A 20,330-nucleotide genomic window follows, 5' to 3' on the forward strand; every position below is an offset into this window, starting at 1 on the left:
AACCTCTTTTCAGAGTATCCCAAGATGCCATTTGCCCCTCAGCCACTGCGGAACACATGGTTAGCAGAGGAACTCGCTGGAAGAAGAGGGAAAACCTATACCTATCACTGCTTTGCTGCCTCCAGTGCCACAACATAACACAACTGAAATCAAGCTTACCTTTCTGGAAGTGTAGATGTCAAAAAATGGTTTGTTTCGAACACTGAACGGTTCCTGTGCTTTGTCAATAAGACCACTTTTCATCTTCTCATGTCGAGGAAATATAATCTCTTTCTCTATACATGAAAGTCGAACATTAAAATCGCAGTCTCCAACAGGCTGTCCCTGCCAAGTTACAAAATCACTATTAAAACAAAACAGCAAATTATTTGAACAGTCTAAGTTTTCCTTAAACAATATTTAGAATCCTACAGATATATAAAAATATTATCGAATCATTACATTTTCCCCAAATACTGGGTTTTCAAGCATTTGTCCCAGGTTGTAAGAGGTTTAATCAGATCAAAATTCATAGAAAGCTAGAAGGTTGTAGTATGTATTCAAGCATATGTGAATTAAATATATAAACAGCTTTAATGTTAAGTAAAATAATTTAAATATTCCCTAATTGGAGCTTTTATATAGAAGCTGCATACTGTTCCACAGTTTTCCTCTAAAGTCATTTAGCTCGTTTTCTTCACAATACTTTTAATGACAATGCAACTATGAGATTTACACAGTTAAGTGAACTCCTTGCTTCAAATGTACTATATTGATGCCTTGAAACAAACATTAATTACAGAAAAGTTCACTTTTCTGTCATTGAAAAGAGAAAAATATAGCTGCAGTTGGAAAATGTGCCACTAAACAATGGCTACAAAAATCTGCAAGATATGTGATGCCTCAGTCACAAAAAGGTAGTAAAGCCCTTTGCTAAGTCTCAGTAGCATACTCTGACCTTTCAAGATCTGAAATAAGACAGCAGCTTTACATTCTCTTTATACATTTGGTGCATTGCACCAGATCAGTAGGAGCATTCAAAATGCGCATTTGCTGGATTAATAATGGTTTGTAATGGAATTTGCTATATTTTGAGCATTACATAGTGAGGAAAATACACTGTGGATATCACTAAAACAAAATAAGTAACTTTCAACTTACAAATTCTAAAGTTCATTTAAATCAGACATGCCATTTTCACAGCAATAAGGCACAAAAGTTGCAGATTTGCATTGTTACAAAAATGATACAGCAATGAAAGGTATTTACTTGAGATCATCCCTCATTTAGCCACCCTATTCACACAAGAAAGTAATTTTCCAAACCCATTCCTTTCACAGCCCACAGAGAATAAACTCGCAGAGCCTTGGCTTCCAGACCAGAATTTTTCAAATACTGAAAGCAATGAGCACAGGAAACTAGGGAGACATGGAACCCCAATCATTAAAGGGACCAGTACAGCTGAGCAGGAGAATCAGCACCCATGTATTTGCTGCACTAAACACTGCTGGAAGGAATAAAGCCCTGCTCTAATATGAATCAGAGAGGATCTGAACTGGTCAACTGGAAAGAATGCCAATAAAACAAATGGCAGGATGACATTCTGATGAGGCATACAAGGTAAGAGATAAAATAAGCAGCATTTAAAAAGATATCTCAGTTAGGAGAAAAACAGAGCACCAATTTTAGGCTACTATGAATTTTATCAGTTCTTTCCAAATTCGTATTGGCTTTCACCAGAATCTTGTGCATTTCATGCTCCCGAAGGGGCATTAAGTTTGTCTTGCATTCCTTTCCTAGCAGTAGATCCTCACACAACTTCTATCAAAAGTCCTCGGTTGTTCACAACAACAGCTTGAAGAACTATGCATTGCTCCCATATAATTCACAACTCCTTTCTTTCTGAACTCTGCTTCAGTCTACACAGGAACAGGCAGCACAGCCACCATCACTCTGGCAGGGAAGCACATCCTGTACAAAGCCTGTGATAGACAAAATGGGTGAAATGTTCCTCATATCTGTTCACCTGTCCATGCTTGCAAAGCAGAAAGCTTAGCTGGCTGTTAACTACTGCCTTCAACACTGCTTTCCTTTCAATCACAAAGGTGTTACTAGTAAACCGCCATTCAAAGGAATGGAAATGAGAGTATGGAAAAATCCTAGGCACAGGAGAGTGGCTTAGTCTTTATTCCTTTGCCACAGAATACAGCTGCATGATCTACAGATTTGTAAGTGCCACAGACAAAATGCTGCAGAACGAATCAATCTTTCCTTCCCTTCTTTCTCCCCCCATGCACAGCATACTCAGGTACCCACGTATACAGGGATTGAGTTTTTCCTAGGTTGTACATCTAATTAAAACATAGAAAACACATCTCGACCCCTGCAACAACTGACTAAAGAATTCTTTCCTGGGAAATGTGTACACATATTTTTTATTACTTCAAAGAACACCATAATTCTCTAGGTACATTTCAGCAAGATCTAGTGAACATGCCAGCCTTCCTAAAGTATCTTTTCCACTTAGCCACATTTTATTAGTAGGTCTGAAAGAGCAAATTAACTAATTAGTATTTCATACATTTGAGCTTCCAATAAGCAGTAAAGTTATTTAGAAAGCTTTTTTTGAAATTACTCATTCAGAAATGCTTTTGTTCAGTGATTTAAATTTATTTCAAGCCTTTAACAGTTAAATTAAAAGCTGAAATTACTTCATATACACCATAAACTAGCTGAAGCACCTTCTTTTCCTTTAAATAACCCTTTTCTTTTTTTCATCTACTCGGAACTAATTATTTCCTTCAGCTCTGCCAATCATACATTTCTATTTCAAAGCCTGTTAAGCAGAAGGGTATATTACAGCTAGGTTCCATCACATAAAGGTCAGAGCTAGGTTGACATAAGATTATATGAGATGAGAAAACACAGACAATTCTGCCAAGCAACTTCTTCATCAGCGTAGTAAATTGAGAAGGAGCAGTTAATTCTCACAAAAGCACAGGACATTAACAATAAGAAAATTAGTATAGCATTGAGTTTAACTGAAGGACATACCGAATAAAAGCAATATTGGAGGAAGGCAGCTTTTTTCTTTCTTATTAGACACATGCCATAATTACAAAGAAATAGCTAATACACAATGCATTTATCCCAGACATACCCAAAAACTTGAAGTGATAAAATTCTAGCTTTTAGCAAATATGTAGGAGGGTAGTGTAGGCTGCAATAAATAATTCAGACCTTGTCAAAACCAGGAAGAAATTATTTAGTGTATAAAGCACACATTTAAAAGTTGTCAAAACCCAATACATTGAGGCATGTATAATCTAAACTCAGACATTAAATAATAGCATGTTTTTAGGCAATAGAGATATTTTATTAATTTAAACATTCAGATGTTTGAGATTTTATTTCAATACATAAGTTTTCACTTGTTTGAAAAGCCTGAGGGTCACCACTGCCTAAGTGCATAGTTACTGGAGTACATTACGTGGTAATTCCTGTTCTAGACATTTTTAACCCAAAATAAGTTTGTTAGCAAAGGGTAAAACAAAATTAACAAGTAGCATGCGTCTCCTGTCTATGCCAGAAGTTACACTTACCTCTCACTGTAAACGAAATGTATCCTAAAGCAAAATACCACTTAGACAAGCCTTAAAAGAAGAGTCATCTGTAGAATTAACACCTCTTTATGGAGTAGCTGAGTTCTCTTCACCTGCTCAAACTTTGTGCACTGCACTAAGGTCACAACAGGGCTTGCAATAGACATGGTACTTTAAAATATGGCTTTGATTTTAAACACAATCTTTCACACAACTTCAAAATGTAAAATGAGGTTCCTACTGTACTTTGAAACTCATCCAGGACTCAGCATTTCTAAATTTAAACTTAAGTTACTTCAAATTAGCTCCTTAACAAAACTCAAACATACTAAGTCACCTAAGAAAAAAAAAGAAAACACATGTTTAAAACCACTAAAAAACAGGGTCTACAGCTCATTTAATATCCATTGTCTTGAGCCAATGGGAGAAGGCAATTTATTTTCTAGAAGATTTCAAAATAGACAAAAGACAAAAAAAAACTAAACAAAAAAACAAAAAAAAAACCAAAAAAACAAAACCAAAACCAAACCAAACCAAACAAACAAAAAAACCCACAAAAAACCACCACCAAGAAAAACTCATCCACCCACCAAACCACGGTTCCTCTAACAATGCCCCAAATGTGTGCCGAGAGACTGAACTTGGACAAGTGTCAGCCTTTCTCCTGTCCTCCACCCAGTTCACAGAGACCTCAATGCTGAAGTAACCACCTCACGTTACACCTCATGAGTAACTCAGATTCTGGGTCATTGCATACTGGAAGATGGCAGTAATTGCAGAGACAGAGGTAAGAGTAAGGTGATTTCTGCTGCACGCTCTGCCTCTCTCTCTGCAAGGAAAAAGGAGGATCCACCATCACCTCCCAGGTTTAAATTTCCCTTCCCCTGTGTCTACGGTTGACCTTGTGGCTACAGCTCAGCAAATTCTGTGAGCCTTACATGGAAAGTCCTTTATCTAAATGGATGCAGTGCAGACAACATTCTATGTAGGCACTAAATTTCACAAAAGTTCTCTCTCTGATTTTGGCATTTATCCAGCTTTTCCCAAAGTAGCTACAGTAAAAAGTAAATAATGCCTGAGCCTCTGGACACAGCTGATAACTGGCATGGTCTGGGATAAACTGAGAATATTTATTCTTTTCCTCCATGAGATATGGTTAAAGCCTACCTACCAGCAAAGCACACTTCATTTGCTTCTCCAGAGCAGTACTCAAGACATGAATAATTCAGAACACACACATATATACGTTCCATGCACGTCTTCACTTATTGAGCCATCGCGGAACATGTGTCAAAACTGTCTTAGCTTTAATGATTTTGAGAGAAGAATGAAGGATAATCTTGGCCTGATATTCTACCCTGTGTTTAACATTATTATTGACAATTCAAGGGACCCACAGCTGACATCTGCATTTCCAATGAAAGCCCATTATTAGTTCTCCCTTCTTCTGAAGATCTAGTCTAGTATTTTGCATTTTAGACTAATGATCTGGCACATATTTCTTCTGACCATGGTTTTATAGTTGCTACTTTTTTCACATGCATAGCCTTATGTAAAAACAATCTGAAGGTGCTGTTTGATTTCCAAATAAGATCATTACTATAGTCAATCACCTAAAAGGTTTTTTTCATTTCCTATGAAATTTTCTTTTTAAAGCAGGATTAAAAGTAAAGTATTAGAAAATGAAAAATTTTACAGAATTATAACCCTTACCTTTTTCATTTCTAGAAGGCAAAAGGCATGACAATAAATATAATCTAAAAATACCTTTTAATATTTGGGGTGTTTTCTAACTTTTATCACTCGAATATTCAAAACAGATATGACAATGGCAAGGAATTCAGCAGCCTCAAAAGGGTTTCTAAAATTTATCCTGGAATCAATGAGGTAAAGCATGTGAAATAATGTTTTGACTGTAACAATACAATCATTGTGCTGCAGGAACATAATTACCATTAATATGTTGACAGTTTATATAATGGAATTCCGCTTCCATTTACCACAGAACAAAATTGGTTTGGAGAATCAGACCTGTTAAAAAGATTGCTTAAGACATATATTAAATTACTGGTATTTCCCTAAAAACATAATCACTGGAAATAAATTCAAAAATGTACAAACTAACAAAGGAAAGAAGTTTGTAGCCTATGGATAACATCAAGGTGTAACAGAACATACAAATATAATTCCACAGGGGTTTTCTATTAGCAAATATAACTTGAATGAAACAGCAGGACTGTCAAAACTGTGACTAAACAGGAAAGATCAATACAGACTAAGTAGATTGTAATACAAATATTGCTCCCTTCCTTACTCTTCTTGGATTACTCAAAATTGAAAACAACTTCAAGATAAAACCCTTAAAACTCTGTATTGCAAGTGGATGATAAGTTTGTGTCACCAGTGCAAAGGTAAAATATTCAAAGCAGAGTATTTACTACCAGTTGAAGTGTCTAAATTATGATTCTCACCACTAAGACTGGGCAATAAAAAGGCAGACTTATGGAAAGGGACATCCAGCATGGATGAACCCTAAGCCCTCTCTCTTGAGAACAAAGCTCCAGTTGGGTGTCAAAGCTTAGTAGCTGCTATTTTGGGAGCACAGAGAACTCAGTACAATTCATTGTTTGATTGCATGTACAGTGACTTCATCTAGAAAGCTTCCTGAGCCCTCAAAACCAGAACTTAGTAAGGTGATTTTACTTGGACATAAACAATTAAAACCAAAAGGAATTCTCTTCTGTCTAGACTTTTGCCTCCCCCTCAGGTAATCTGAGGAGTAGATGAACTTCCCATTTCAATTACACAAGTAAAAGTTATAGATCTAATTATCCATAACTATAAAAGAGATGTCTCATCATCATCATTGGACATTTACACACAAAATGACTGCATATGGGAATATAAATTGTAATAATTTATTTTACACTGAATTTAGGCTATCTGCAAAGTGAAACACAGAATTTTACTGTTTCTGCTTCTTCCAATTATTTTTCCTAGTGCTTTTATTGCCTGCAGTATGGAGGCATTCTTAACCCTAATTGCAACAGATACTAGATAGCCCAGTCAATATCTTCTCTTCTTGCTTTATTCCCCTCATACTGCCTTCCTCTCTACCAGCCACTCACAAAGACTCTTCATAGGAATAGCTATTGCTGGGTTCTCACACGGCTGTCTTTATGACAAAGAATTAGCACTGCAGTGAATTAAAGAACCGTGGGAAAATTCCTTCATCTTAAAGACATTATTCAAGGCATTTCATACTTGAACAGATTGTGGACTGATGTTTTTAGAATATAAATCACTTCATGGTTTTAAAATAAGATTGTCTAGTACAGTAAGTATGAAACCTCCTAAAAATTAGAAAAGAGGACAAAAAAACTGTTGGAACAATCAGCACTTATTCACAAAGACTACCTCAGAAAAGGAACCACCTACATTTCCTGAATCATGAGAGAACTAAAAATTAGGTATCAGCTTATAATAGACGTTATACCCTTGAAGACTTGCAAATATCCATAATTTCAATACACAATATGCCTTTAAGGTATCTAGTTCATTGTACACATGGTTAGCTTATGAATAAGAAATATTGATTAATATAATACTCATTTCAAAAAAAAAAAGCAGTATTTGTCTTCATATTTCTTTTAAAAAAGAGAAATATTCTAAAACGGATGAAAACACGGCCTTCGCATTCTCTCCTAGACCATAACAGTCAGTCAGGCTCAAACATATTAGAATCATAAAATGGTTTGGGTTGGAAAGCACCTTAAAGATTATGTCATTCCAACCCCTCTGCCATGGGCAGTGACACCTTCCACTAGGCTAGGTTGCTCAAAGCCCCATTCAGTCTGGTCTTGAACACCTCCAGGGATGGGGCATCCACAGCTTCTCTGGGCAGTGCCAGTGTCCAGTGTGCCAGTGCCTCACCTCCCTCACAGTGAAGAATTTCTTCCTAGTATCGCATCTCACATTTCCCTCTTTCAGTTTAAAGTGCCTCCCCCTTGTTCTGTCACTACAGATCTTTTTAAAAAGTCCCTCTCCATCTTTATTGTAAGCCCCCTTTAGGTACTCTAGGGTCTCCCCTAAGCCTTCTCTTCTCCAGACTGAATAATCCCAATTCTCTCCCAATTACGCATGGAAAAGAAAATACTAGAGAGGTCCTGCTTTCCCATTCATAAAACCTGTCCTGAACTACATATTGCTACCTCATTCTGATTAACTTCTTTTTCTTTAATTTGGGGGGGTCCCCTAGTAAGAAGAAAAAGCTGAGAAGGTAAAAGACAGGAAGAAAGTTGAAATAATGAAATATTATGGCTAGATTAATTGCAGAAAAGAGTCATTAAAACTAAGGAAAATAAGATATGACAACATCTGAACAGACTCTCACTGCTTCCACATGGTATCTCCCCAACCATACTCTATTTTGCCTATAGTTTTTTTTTGTTTTGAAATATACGGGACAAGAAAAGCTCTGTGTTAGACTTCACTCCCAGTACTTAGAAAACTAGACATAATAAAACAACTGCAAAACCTGCCCCACTGAAAGGTTTTTCACACCTTTCATTTCAGCTGTGATTACTGACACATTTTTGTGAGATGTGAATATTTGCTTGAGATAGAAGCCGGGTTTAAGTCCACTTGGCAGTTCCCATGGGAATGACTATTATAAACCGCAAGATGAGGGACACAGTTTTTCTATTTAATCATAAGTCTTAGTTCCTAGCATAAAAACAGATCAAAAGATACTGCAAATAAAAAGTGAGGGGCTTTTAAGGTAAAAACATGAAAGGCAGAAAATTGTTCAGCAAAGATACTGAGAAAGAACAAAAAATTTGTTTGCAGATTTTATTCTCCAAATTATGTTTAAAGTCTGAAATATCTTAGAGGTATTTTCATTTATAATGCAACTTAAACTTTAAGGTCTGACTTTATATTTTTTGTAGCAAGTTTAATGGCTGCCTGAAAAAGTATCATATCAGAGTAAGCAAGTAAGAGTAAAACCTACAGAACGCAAACACCTGAAAAACATAAAGGATATAATACCATGGCAACTTCTAAAGCTACTCTTGGAGAACTACTTCTGTTCCGTATCTCTCTACCAGACACTTTGTGCCTCTTCCTGACAATTATACTAGTGATAATCTGCTATTCAAAAACGTTCTTTTGAGACATGCTTTATGTTAAGGCATGGGAACAATTAATTTGGGAATGAAACAGGACATGACAAAACTTAATATACTCCCTTTGCTTTTATATAATATTCTATTAAGCGTTCTTTACTTTGGAAAATGTGGAGAACAAACCACCTTCACTGTGATCTACAGTACCCCCAGGCTGGGAAAAGGAGGATCAAAGTCAGAGATGTAAGGGAAAGGAAGAAACCAATGGTTTTTTCACACAATCTAACCAGCAAGTAAAACAGTCAGCTTCAAACTAATTGCAACACTAAAGAATGTTCCCCAACAACAAACAGCTTACTCGACAAAAGATATAAAATTAAGAACATGAAAACAGCAAAGATATCCTGACCTGCATGTACTAATCACTCTTCAGCAATAATTCACTTTATGCACGCATCACAGCAAAGGAGACTTTTTTTAAAAGACACGCAAAAATGCACAGAAATGCCACTTTTCACTTGCTGTGCATTTTACTGAGGCACCGGGAGCAACAGTGAAGAAAACACAAGTTAATTGTCTGAAAGTCTAAAGAAGAAGTAAGATATGCAAGTTGGGCTGCTCATACATAAGTCATGTTTTCAATGATAGATAAAAGATTATCAACAGAGACACTGAAAGACAACCAGCTAAGATGCATTTCTGCCATCCACCTCCACACACCCAAAAGGTTCTGCAGCATCACTCCCTTACAGTGTTGATTCTCTACCCTAAAAGCTCACCATTTTTTGCTCTTCCTGTATTGTAATGCTACCCTTTCACAAATTCAGAATACTGAAACACATTGCCTGGCCAAGCTGCCCTTGTTTTCAACAAACAGCACCATAAAAATGGGAGGAGAAAGAGAATGGAAACTTAATGGATCTCTCCCAGCATGACACCAGAGAGCAAAGTGAGACACAACTGAGTGGATGCTCTGCATTTCATTTCCCTGACATCCCTGAGCCATGAAGGAATGAAGTGATATATACAGATGTCAAGAACATGTATGCATGTATGGCCAAACTTCGCGAACGAAGATTTGGGAAGGGCTGTCCCTGGGTGGGTGTGCCCTTCCAGCCTGCACAGTGGATTTTAGGTGAGGCACAGCATGCGCAGAACTGACCCCACCGTTTAAGTCCTGAGGTCCATCTGCCACGGCCGAGCGAGCTTGGACAGTGCCAGTGAAGTCCTCAGGACTAGAACCTACAGCACCCGGCATTTCCCAGGAGGTCTCCCATCCAAGTACTAATCCGGGGCTGACCCTGCTTAGTTTCTGAGATCTGACGGGATCGGATGTCAGGGAGGCATTTAACTGCCTGTCAAGAACATAACATACAGTATAAAAGCACCATTACAAACATTTGGTGTTTGTTAGGTAAGTCTCTGAAATAAATAATTGAGAGGGTGCAAGAGCAAACTCATGCATGGCATCCTTGTTTTCCAGAGTACTATTAGTAACAAAAGCATTTTAAAACTGAATTTTCAGATGGCATCATTTGAAAAAGAATCTCAGAATTAAAATTAAGAGTGGAAGGGTGACTGGCAGCCACGTGCATTTGTAAACAGAAAAGACACAATTGAACACTTCCATCTCTGAATTGTACCTGCAAAACTTTCATGGTACATTCTTAAGGTAAGGTTAACAGGCTAGTAAGAGACAGGACATACTGTGAGCCTCACATTGCTTTAAAATGAAGTTTGTAATGGAAAGTCAGACATGGTAATATTTTAACAGGGATTTAAAACAAACATTTTTCATGCATTAACTCAATAGGCACATTGGCTGTAAGCAGGATTTATGACCAGCATATCTATTTACCATGACAAATTTTATCTAATAGCAACAGCACTGCTATACATAATGACAACCAAAGAAATCTTGATCTTGACTTAATTTAATGCACAGAGTATTAGGAAATTTAATCAAAAATCTACCTCCTTTCTAAACATTTAAATAATTATTCTTTTTCAAGCATTCGGTCTATTCTTACCATTGCAATCTGGTCTCACGAAAACTTGGCTAGTGTTTAAAAATTTAAAGGCCAGGGTTAGAAAGGAAAAGGAAAGTAGTCATTATTTTCAGCATTTTTTCTAAGAATGCATTAATTAGATCCTACATTACGCCAATGTTACTTTTTATTACTTACCTAAGAAAAAAAAGTTGCTTAAGTTTAGTGTCTATACATTTACATGTAGTTACTGAGTATTATCTAAGAAAAAGCTTCTCAAACAAGGTTTATCAGAAAGTGTTGTTTCTAAGATAACTGGAGAATGAAGACAGACTGTTATGGATTGTTGCAGATAAAAATGCATTTGGATTTGCCTGTATTTGCTTCTGGGGTATTAATTATTGTACTGACAGCTTCCTCTGTAACACTGGAATTATCCACCAAATGTGAAATTTCTGTTCACTATTCAGGTGAAAGAGCTAGTGTGACACAGACACAGTGAACTCAACTACATACAGACACAAATCAAGAAGCTGAAAAGTAACATGCACTGCAGGGATTTAGTTCTTTACTCATTAAGACTAAACACCATAAGGAATGTTGGGTGCCATTAGCCTTTGATGTTCACAGGAATGTGAAAGATCCAGATTTCATGTGTGTGGAGTTCACACATAACCAAGGACATAAATTTGGGGAAAAAATCCCCTCAATTAGAATATTAAAACCTAAATAAGTACATTATTTTTTATTAAATACTTCGTCATTTTTCAGTGAGAAAAAGATTCTTCTTAAGAAAAAAAAATTCATGATGTTGTAAGAAAAGATAAACTGTGTTATAATTGATGTGCCAAAAGTGACTTGAGATGGTAATGGTATCTTTCCCATATTGGTGCCATCTTCTCCGTAGACAAGCAGAAGTGGCATCCCAGTCTTCATCTTTCTTGGATCTTTTTTTACTCTCCAGAACAAAATTCTGCTGTATGTTATGATATACTACTATTTTTTTATTTCACCTCATTCCCTCTCTTCTTTTCTACGGAAGGAGCCTCCATGTTCTGTGCTCTAAGTCCCTAAACGTACATTAATAGCAGAATACCTGTTATTTCCCAAAACAGCACTTCCTGAATTTCAGAGAGGTGAGCCCCAAACCTGTGAACTAGAAGACACTCTGAGTACATTCACACCAGTGAACCACCACAGCAGAGGCCTTAACCTCTGTTCTGGAAACCATCAGCTATCTGACCACATTCATACTCTAGAAAGAGAATGATGAGATCTCAGAAGATCTGACAAGAATGGTTCCTGAGCAACGTTAAACTTCCAACTTTTCTTGAGAACCGCTCAGAAGTTCTTGAGTTCTTGAGAAGCAGCCAGCCAGGACCAAAACTGTGGCAGGGATCATTTTAACTACTTTAAAACAGAATAAATACTCAATAGTAGGATCCTGCCCCTCGCACAGTTTTATTTATCAGTAAATGCAGCCTCTCAGAACAGACTTCAGTTGTATGTATAGACTGGGGAATGAGATTCTGGAAAGCAGTGCCACAGCAAGGGACCTGGGGGTCCTAGCCGATGGAAAGCTGAATGTGTGTCAGCAGTGCCCTGGCAGCCAGGAGGGCCAACCATGTCCTGGGGGGCATCAGGCACAGCATTGCCAGCTGGTCAAGGGAGGGGATTGTCCTGCTCTGCTCTGCATTGGGGTTTGAAATGTAGGCTTATTTCACTAGGATACAGCTTCCTTCCTATGAGTTTGATTTTAGTAGCATGTGAGATAAAAGCAGTGAGACAGCAATGTCAGATTTTGAGTTGCTCTTAATAACAATCAACATTATGATTCAGACTGAAGAAAATTACAATTAAAAAAATCTTTAAATCTTCTGAATAATCATTTTTCTTGACACAAGCATCTCTTGGAACACAATGGGATGTGTTACTACAAGTTTCTAGAAACTAGATGGCACAGAAAGAGTAATTAAAAGAAATTAAGTCAAAGGATTTCATCAGCGTCTCTGAAGACTGTCTTTCACAGCAGCTATACATGAAAAGCATCAGAATTCAATACTAAATTTATCATGGAAAGAGACAACCAATATAGATTATTGGCATGTTTTCCTTAAGAACTTCAGTATAGGTCTCTCCAAATCACTGAAACTTAATATTTATTTTCCCTTCCTCCTAAGGCTTTTCCTGTATAGACATCTAAAGAAAAATACACTATTTAAGTCAATCAATCAATTCTCTTCATTTCCCTTGGTTTTTTCTAGAATGCAGCTGTAGTTTATTCTTGATATACTACAGCAAAATCAAAAAGCTAAGTAACAGTAAACCTCACTGATAACAATGTGGATTAAAAGTTGTGAAATTGCCCATTCACTTTCTCTTATTTTATTGCCTTACTATTGCCCTTAATTTTTTGTATAGCCTTTACTCACTGTTAAGTTTCTTTTACCATTCTCTCCTTATAAAGACAACATCCTTACTTAGGGTAAATTACTTACCTCCTCTAAGGCTGTGCTAAGGTGAATTCCTAACTCTGAAGAAAGATCCCATGATGTACTGTGAAGCTCCATGATTCCATGTTTGACTGCTCTCCCAAAATCACAGTATCGTACATTAAATGAAAACCATTACTTTTACTCACAGCTGATCTATTACTAGCAGGTCACTGCTTCTTAAATCTCAAATCAACACTGGGGTCTTAAACACTTTTCAAATGCTAGAGCTCCAAGAAATCAACACAACTATTAATAGTTTGGGATCTTTTAGGCTGAAACTTTAAGTATGCAGCTTTAAGAACAAAAGTACCTCTCTCAATTTCTGCACGTAGAAGGCAACAGTGGTCCTGGTATCTAGTTAACTTGGACCCAGAGAAGCCCTGGTAAGCATTTTGGCCTTCCTTTAGGTATAAGCTTTCAGTACCACATGTCGCCTTGGTAAAAATACAAATAAATCCAAGAATAGAGTATACAATAATTTTGAAGCACAACAATAATGCTGGCCAAATAAACTGAGAATAGTTCAAAGGGATACTACAGCAAATTACATTGGGAAATTTTTAATTATATGACATTATTTTACTGTGATCTAAAATTTAATTCCATTTTGGTTTGTATACTTGCTAATAGCTTTCACTGTTATGTATATTATTTACAGTCATCCTGAGGAGTGCAAGTTGACACATATTTTATTATAACTACATGATGCATTTTGAAAAACTATGTATTTCCTTATTTTAGGACTAACTTCTGTATTTTTTGTTAATACTGGTCATCCTAGCGCACAGCTTTTGATCACTATTAATAGTGTACATAAGTCTTTGGAATGTACTGTGGAATTTGTGAATGCAATATTTCAGAGGGAATATTCTGACAAAGGCAGAGAACTTTGCAACACTCAGCTACCTTAATAGGTTCAGTAACTGAGAATAAGCTCAGGTGAAAATATCTCCAGTTCTGACTAAAATATGATGTTTGTCTGAGCAGAGGTGTCCACCAATGGGGCTTGCAGGTGCATTTCCCCAGACGCAAAGTCGTATCTCCAAGAGCACAGCATGCTGAGTCACTGCAGAGGCTGAGATGGTGGAAATGCTGGAGATCTTGTAACATGATGGACAGTGAGTACAGTAATTCCACCATTCACCTTCAAGAAGACTCAACTAATTTTGAGATCCAAGGGAACAATAACAAATTCCAGATTGACCTCTTAGTTCCAGTTGTTTTGTGGAGTTTTGAAGTGCGGGCAGGGGGCATTGTTTGTTTGGGGAGGCAGGGAGAGGGAAGGTTTTGGTATTGAACAGGACTTGTGCTCTGTGTAATTATTTGATTGGAAGATCTGGTAGAAAAACAAACACAAATCTAACTTACACAATTTAAATAGGAACTTATCTATCCTTTCTTGCCAATTACAGTTTAATACATTTACCTCTCTTGGTGATAAAATTCTGTTGATCATTTCTTGCCAAGCCAAACATCCTTGGGTGCCCATTTCTATAATTAAGCTCCTAAAACTAACCTAAAAACTGCTGTGCTTTTTAATCTTTTTAGTAGGGCCATTGCTAATGACTTTTTGCAGCTAAAGCCCTGCTTGTACTCATACTGATAACATTATCTTAATTTGTCCTTGACATTAAAAAAGTATTACTTAGTAACTAACTTCTCTCTCTCATTCCCAGTGCATCAAAGAAACAAACAAACAAAATCAAACACTTTAAAGCACTTACAGCCCTGCACAAAAGGAGACTTTTCCCAAACGTTGACAATTCTCTGGAAACCCTCAGACCATTTTTCCTGTTTGCCAAGTGGGATTCATCATGGTTAAGTCTGGACACTTCACTACACATGTGGGTTTCCTCTCCTTCCATCACAAAAAAGTTTCAGTAGAATGACTTCTGAACAGTGTTATTTTGCTCGAACACTATGTGCACATCCCAGTGGAAGGAGGAGACTGCACTCTTCTTACCTTGCATGTATATTTATTTCAGAGGAAGCATAACTGCAGTGAATGGCATGTTAGACACAAAAGGGAGAGCAGAGATAAGGAAAGATATGAAGTTAAATAAACATGGAATCACAGGCAGAGGGACAAATAAGAAAATATAAATTAAAAATGAGAGCTCATGAGTGGTTGTAGAAGACTGTATTTTTCAGAACACTACATGAATTCTTGCTTAGGGAAAAGTCTTAATCTTAGGAGGAATCCAGGAAACTAACACCTACTTTTCAGAAGAGGTTAGAGAAAGGACATTCAGACACAGAATTAAAATGTGTTAACAAAATGCTTCTAGTCCTAATCTAACACTTATTCCCACAAACTACTACTTTTAAAAGCATCTGTCCTAATTCACAGTATGACTACACTTCCAAGAATACCAAAGTAATTTCTGGTGACTGGTACCATGCCTACACTTGCAACAATAATAATAATTTTGCTTTTCCAGAAGCACTAGCAGATACTAGAGTGCCTTCTCCATGGGCTATTTAGTCACAGGTCTAGTGACTAAATTTAACACATTGCTGTAGTTTAACTACAGTATGTGGCTAAACCTCCCACAGCTGCTCACTCACTCCCTCCAGAATAAAACCGGGAGAGAGAATGAAAACAGTGTAAGTGAGAAAAAAACAAGGGCAAAGATAAAGAGAGTTTCAAAGGTAAATCAAAAACTGCATACACAAAGAATGCAGATTAAGGAATTCATTCACCACTTCCTATAGCCAGGCAGGTGTTTAGCCATCCCCAGGACAGCAGGGCTGGTGACTTGGGAAGATAAATGCCTTAATTCCAAACATACCCCTCTTTGTTCTTCTTTCCCCATCTTTACATGCTGAGCATGACACCACATGGTATGGAATATCCTCTGGTCAGTTGGGGTCAGCTGTCCCAGCTGTGTCCCCTTCCCAACTTCTTGTGTACCCCAAGCCTTCTCACTGGTGGGGTAGGGTGAGAAATAGAAAAGGGCTTGAGGCTGTGCAAGGGCTGCTCAGCAACAACAAAAAACATTCCTGTATTTATCAGCACTGCTCTGTACTGAAATGCAAATCCAAAACACAGTAAAATCTGAGCTACTATGAAGAAAAAAATCTGTAAAAGACAACAAGAGCCCTTTGGTGACATTCAATTTATTACATTTGAAAGCTGGTTTACAGAAAACAAGTTTCTATTTTCAGTACTGTTTAACAGCTCTTTCTTGTGACCACAGAGATTTTATTCCTAGACTGTATTCTCCTTCTCCACAACTTCCACAACATATTTCTTTATTACACACATTCCCTACAGCCGGTGCCATCAGGACAGCCTGCTGTTGAGGACTTAGCAGAGGATCAGCTGCCTGGTTTCAAATACAAATTTGAGGAGGTGACGGAGCAGCCTAACAAGCACTGTGATGCTCTGGTAACAAATACAACACTTACAGGCTCACTTGTTCATCCCCTCTTGATTTCACTGCCAAAATAGTTCAAACATGCTCCAGAAATGGGAATTATTCCAATAGTGTTTAGCAGACTGTTTCAAACCGTGATTTTTCTCTTGAGCAGGTGGAAATAAATTGTAAGGCTGCTTTCAGTCTAAATTCTGATGCATTGCTTGTTACCAAGTTTTAAAATACCTAAACGCTTTTGGTGTTTAAATTTACTTTGAAACTCTTACGTATATGAATATGAATATAATTAAAGTAAGAATCAGTAACTAATAATAAGCAAAAAAATTGGAAGTACTTACATTAAACTTGATAATGTCGTATATCAAGTACCGAGGGACAACCTGTCCGTTAACCTTGTCAATGATCATTTCCTTAAGAAAGAAAAAAGATGCCATTGATATTTATTTCCTGAATATAGAAGCATGTCAACGTATTTATACTTAGCACAAATACCTGCAAGTGTGATGCAATCAAATACTGGCCACATGTTTATTACAAAAAATACTTTACAATAGGTCAAGATTATAAAAATATTATTATAGTCCTAAAAGTCTCTCATGAAGCATTCAAAAAAACACCAGGAAGCTGTACTAAGTCTCCTGATCTGCAACACTTATACATTAGTTTCCCCACAGCTTTCGAAATCACTACCTTTCTTGAGTAAATAATGAGTTTTTAGAAATCTCAGTAAGAACTGCAATCCTAAGTCAACCAAGCACTACTGGAAATCTTGCCCACAATAAGAAGTACAACAGCGAGGATGTAAAGAACAAGCGTTCACATTCATTTTCTGTACTCAGGATGGATCTTTACATTTTAACAGTGTCCTTGGGAACAGCAAGAACCGCAATTTGCTTAAACATTGCACTTTGACTAAACAGGATGGTTCCTTCAAATGGAAATATCGCAGATATTCTCTGGATCACAAGAAGTTAGTTAACATTCAATATGTACTGGAAAATCCTCTTGAAAATATGTCAGCTAGGGAAAGAATATTGACACCCAACAGTCAAACACAAAAGAGTTTCCTGAATATAATAATACATACAAAAATACATACACCTTACATGCTGGTGCTCATATTTGTAACTCAGGCTTCCCAAGGACCTGAGTTCGAGTCTCAGTGGGGACCGTCCCCTGGCAGTTCAATGCCTCCCTGCCATCCCATCCCGTCACATCTCGGATGCTCAGCAGGGTCAGCTCCGGTTAGTACCAGGTGCTGTGACAGTCCCGAGGACTTCCCTGTCACTGTCCAAGCTCGCTCGGCCGTGGCAGATGGACCTCAGGACTTAAACGGTGGGGCCAGTTCTGCACATGCTGTGTGTTATGGGTTTAGCCAAGTAGGGCAAGGAGTTAGGCTTTAAAGTTCAGATTAGGCCTGAAATTGTCAGATGACTTGAGCTGGGCTGAGCTAGCTAACAGCTGACTTCTTCCAGCCAATAATATTGTATTCCATACCATACTACATCATCTCAAAGGGTGTAAAATCCAGCGTGTGGGAGTGGCTTAGGCAGTTCTGCTATGGCCAAGGTACAAGCCGGACGTGATCCAGCTTTTGTCTTGGAGCAGGCCTTGCTGCTGCTCCTGCTGCCTCTGCTTGCATTTTGTTTGCATTCAGGGAAGTAGAAACATTTTTGTTGTTACCCTTTCTGTTTCTTGCTAGGAGTCTTTTAGAGTGCTTATGAATCTAGAGTAATGGGCTTTGTATTAACTGGGGAGTGGGAAGTTATCTCTTGTTATACATAATTTGTGTAAGTGTGTGTTATATTGTATCTTTCTCTTAATTTTCTCTTTTCTGTATAAATACATGTAGTTAGTTTCACCATAAACCTGGTTTGAAGTGGGTTTATTCCCTCTCTCCCTCTTCTTTTTCCCTTGACTGGTTGGGGGGGCGGGAAGAACCCTTTCACTCTCTCTTGGACAGTTGGCGTTTTGCCAGCTCAACCCAGGACACTGAGCCTGACCTAAAACATCCACTGCGCAGACTAGAAGGGCACACCCATGTGGGCAGAGCCTTTCCCAAATCTGCGTTCGACAAGTCTGGCCATACATACATACATGCAATTTATTTTGATGAACTAATAAAGATTATTTAGTTCTATATCAATTAGTCAGGATTGAAAAAGATAACAAGCAACCACTGGTAGATCTTTTCCAGAGAGAACTTTGAAATATTCACGTCTCTAAATGCAATCAATCCTCTCCCTGTCCCATTCCACCACCTGATTCTTGGCTAATATGTTAGTTGTATCTGCTACAGATTTTTCTCTGAAAAAGTAACAAGTTAAAATTCCAAATTCGCACATACAAGATAAAACAAATAAAAAACATGGAAACAGTTCACTATAATATGATGCAAACAAAACCATGAGATCAAAAATTATTCCAAAAAAGAACATTACATCAATTCAAATTAATTTTGTTTAGCTAGTTTCTTGGTAGGCTAGTAGCATTTTTATGTCTTACAGCCTTCTAACTTCTCTTACAATCCATAAGTTTTACAAAATAAAGCCAAACAAGAGTCTGATTGACTCATGCAAGATTGATTTTCAGTCTGTACAACAACAACAAGTTTCTTGAATTGTACCTAGTATTTAACTGCAATTTGCTTTGAAAAATAAGCAAGCAGTTGTAAAAACATAGATTTGTTTTAAAGCAAGCACAAAGCTTGAAGCATTTAAAACTAAACTAGAAATCATGAACATGTTGTTCTCAAAAACCATTAGGAACTGTAAGTTGCCTTCTTAACATTTTGAAACCTCATCTTCTGTGAACAGAACACTAAGACAGAGATTTGACTTTCACAACCAAATGCTGCATTCACAGGTGTTGTGAAAGACCTCCTGAACTGACCTTACACATCTTTACATAGAAATTTTTTAAAAAATTGAAAATAAAAAAATTAATGTGATGAGCAAAAAACATTCCTTTAGAACATTACAATGTCTTATTCTTAACTGTAAAAGTTATTTAATCACAGGTATTATCAAAAAAGTCCAAAAAATATCCACATAGAAGTGATGCAATAAAATGCCATTCTGTTGGTTTCCAATATTAAGTAAGACACTGGTGAGCTATCAAAGGAACAGCTGATGCAATGCTGCAATGCCTTCTTTGACAATAAATTTTATAACTAAGTTCAAGAACAGATGGACTAAGTACAACTCAAGAGACAGAAGGCATAATGTACAAACTTGGAAGAGTGTCTAAAGATATAATGCAAGGGGTGGTGGTGGAGAACAAGGGAAAAACCCACCTGGAATTCTGACTGATCAGGTGAAACAAATAACAAAGAAAAATTGAAACAAAATAATGTCATTTTTTAATGTTTCAATCGAATTAGCATGTGAAACAAATTTTTGAAACACATTGAATTGAACATGTATTAGAGAGGTTTAAGGACTCACCTCCCTCAGTGTGCATATTCAGAGGCTCAGCTTTGATGCACAACTAACATTTGTATGCAAAACCCTGAAAACAAGTCAGTGTCTGGTAATATTATATTTTATGCCTAATTTTCAAAATCTGAATCTCTGGATATTCACTTCAAGAATTATAAAGTACATTCAAGAAGACCAAGAGTTATTTTTAAACATTCTTTAGAATATTCGTTTGTAACACAGAGCTACTTTTATAAGGAAACTTCTTCTTTACTTTCAGATATGTGTAAACATTTTTGATTCCATTACTGATCAAATGAAACTTTTTCCTCACATCCTCA

The 20,330-nt window shown here is 37.1% G+C and overlaps 1 protein-coding gene across 1 annotated transcript in view; it reads right to left on the reverse strand.

Annotated features, from left to right (window-relative positions):
- Positions 1-20,330, reverse strand: part of RNGTT (RNA guanylyltransferase and 5'-phosphatase) — a 186,833-nt gene that overhangs the window by 114,912 nt on the left and 51,591 nt on the right. Inside the window, exons 10-11 of the mRNA XM_071548735.1 lie at positions 16,909-16,980; positions 160-324 (exon numbers count right to left, since the gene is read on the reverse strand). Of these exons, the coding sequence (XP_071404836.1) occupies positions 160-324; positions 16,909-16,980 (237 nt within the window). The remainder of the gene's footprint in view (positions 1-159; positions 325-16,908; positions 16,981-20,330) is intronic.

Source organism: Pithys albifrons, chromosome 2, assembly GCF_047495875.1.
Source record: "Pithys albifrons albifrons isolate INPA30051 chromosome 2, PitAlb_v1, whole genome shotgun sequence".
In the NCBI taxonomy this organism is placed as follows: Eukaryota; Metazoa; Chordata; class Aves; order Passeriformes; family Thamnophilidae; genus Pithys; species Pithys albifrons.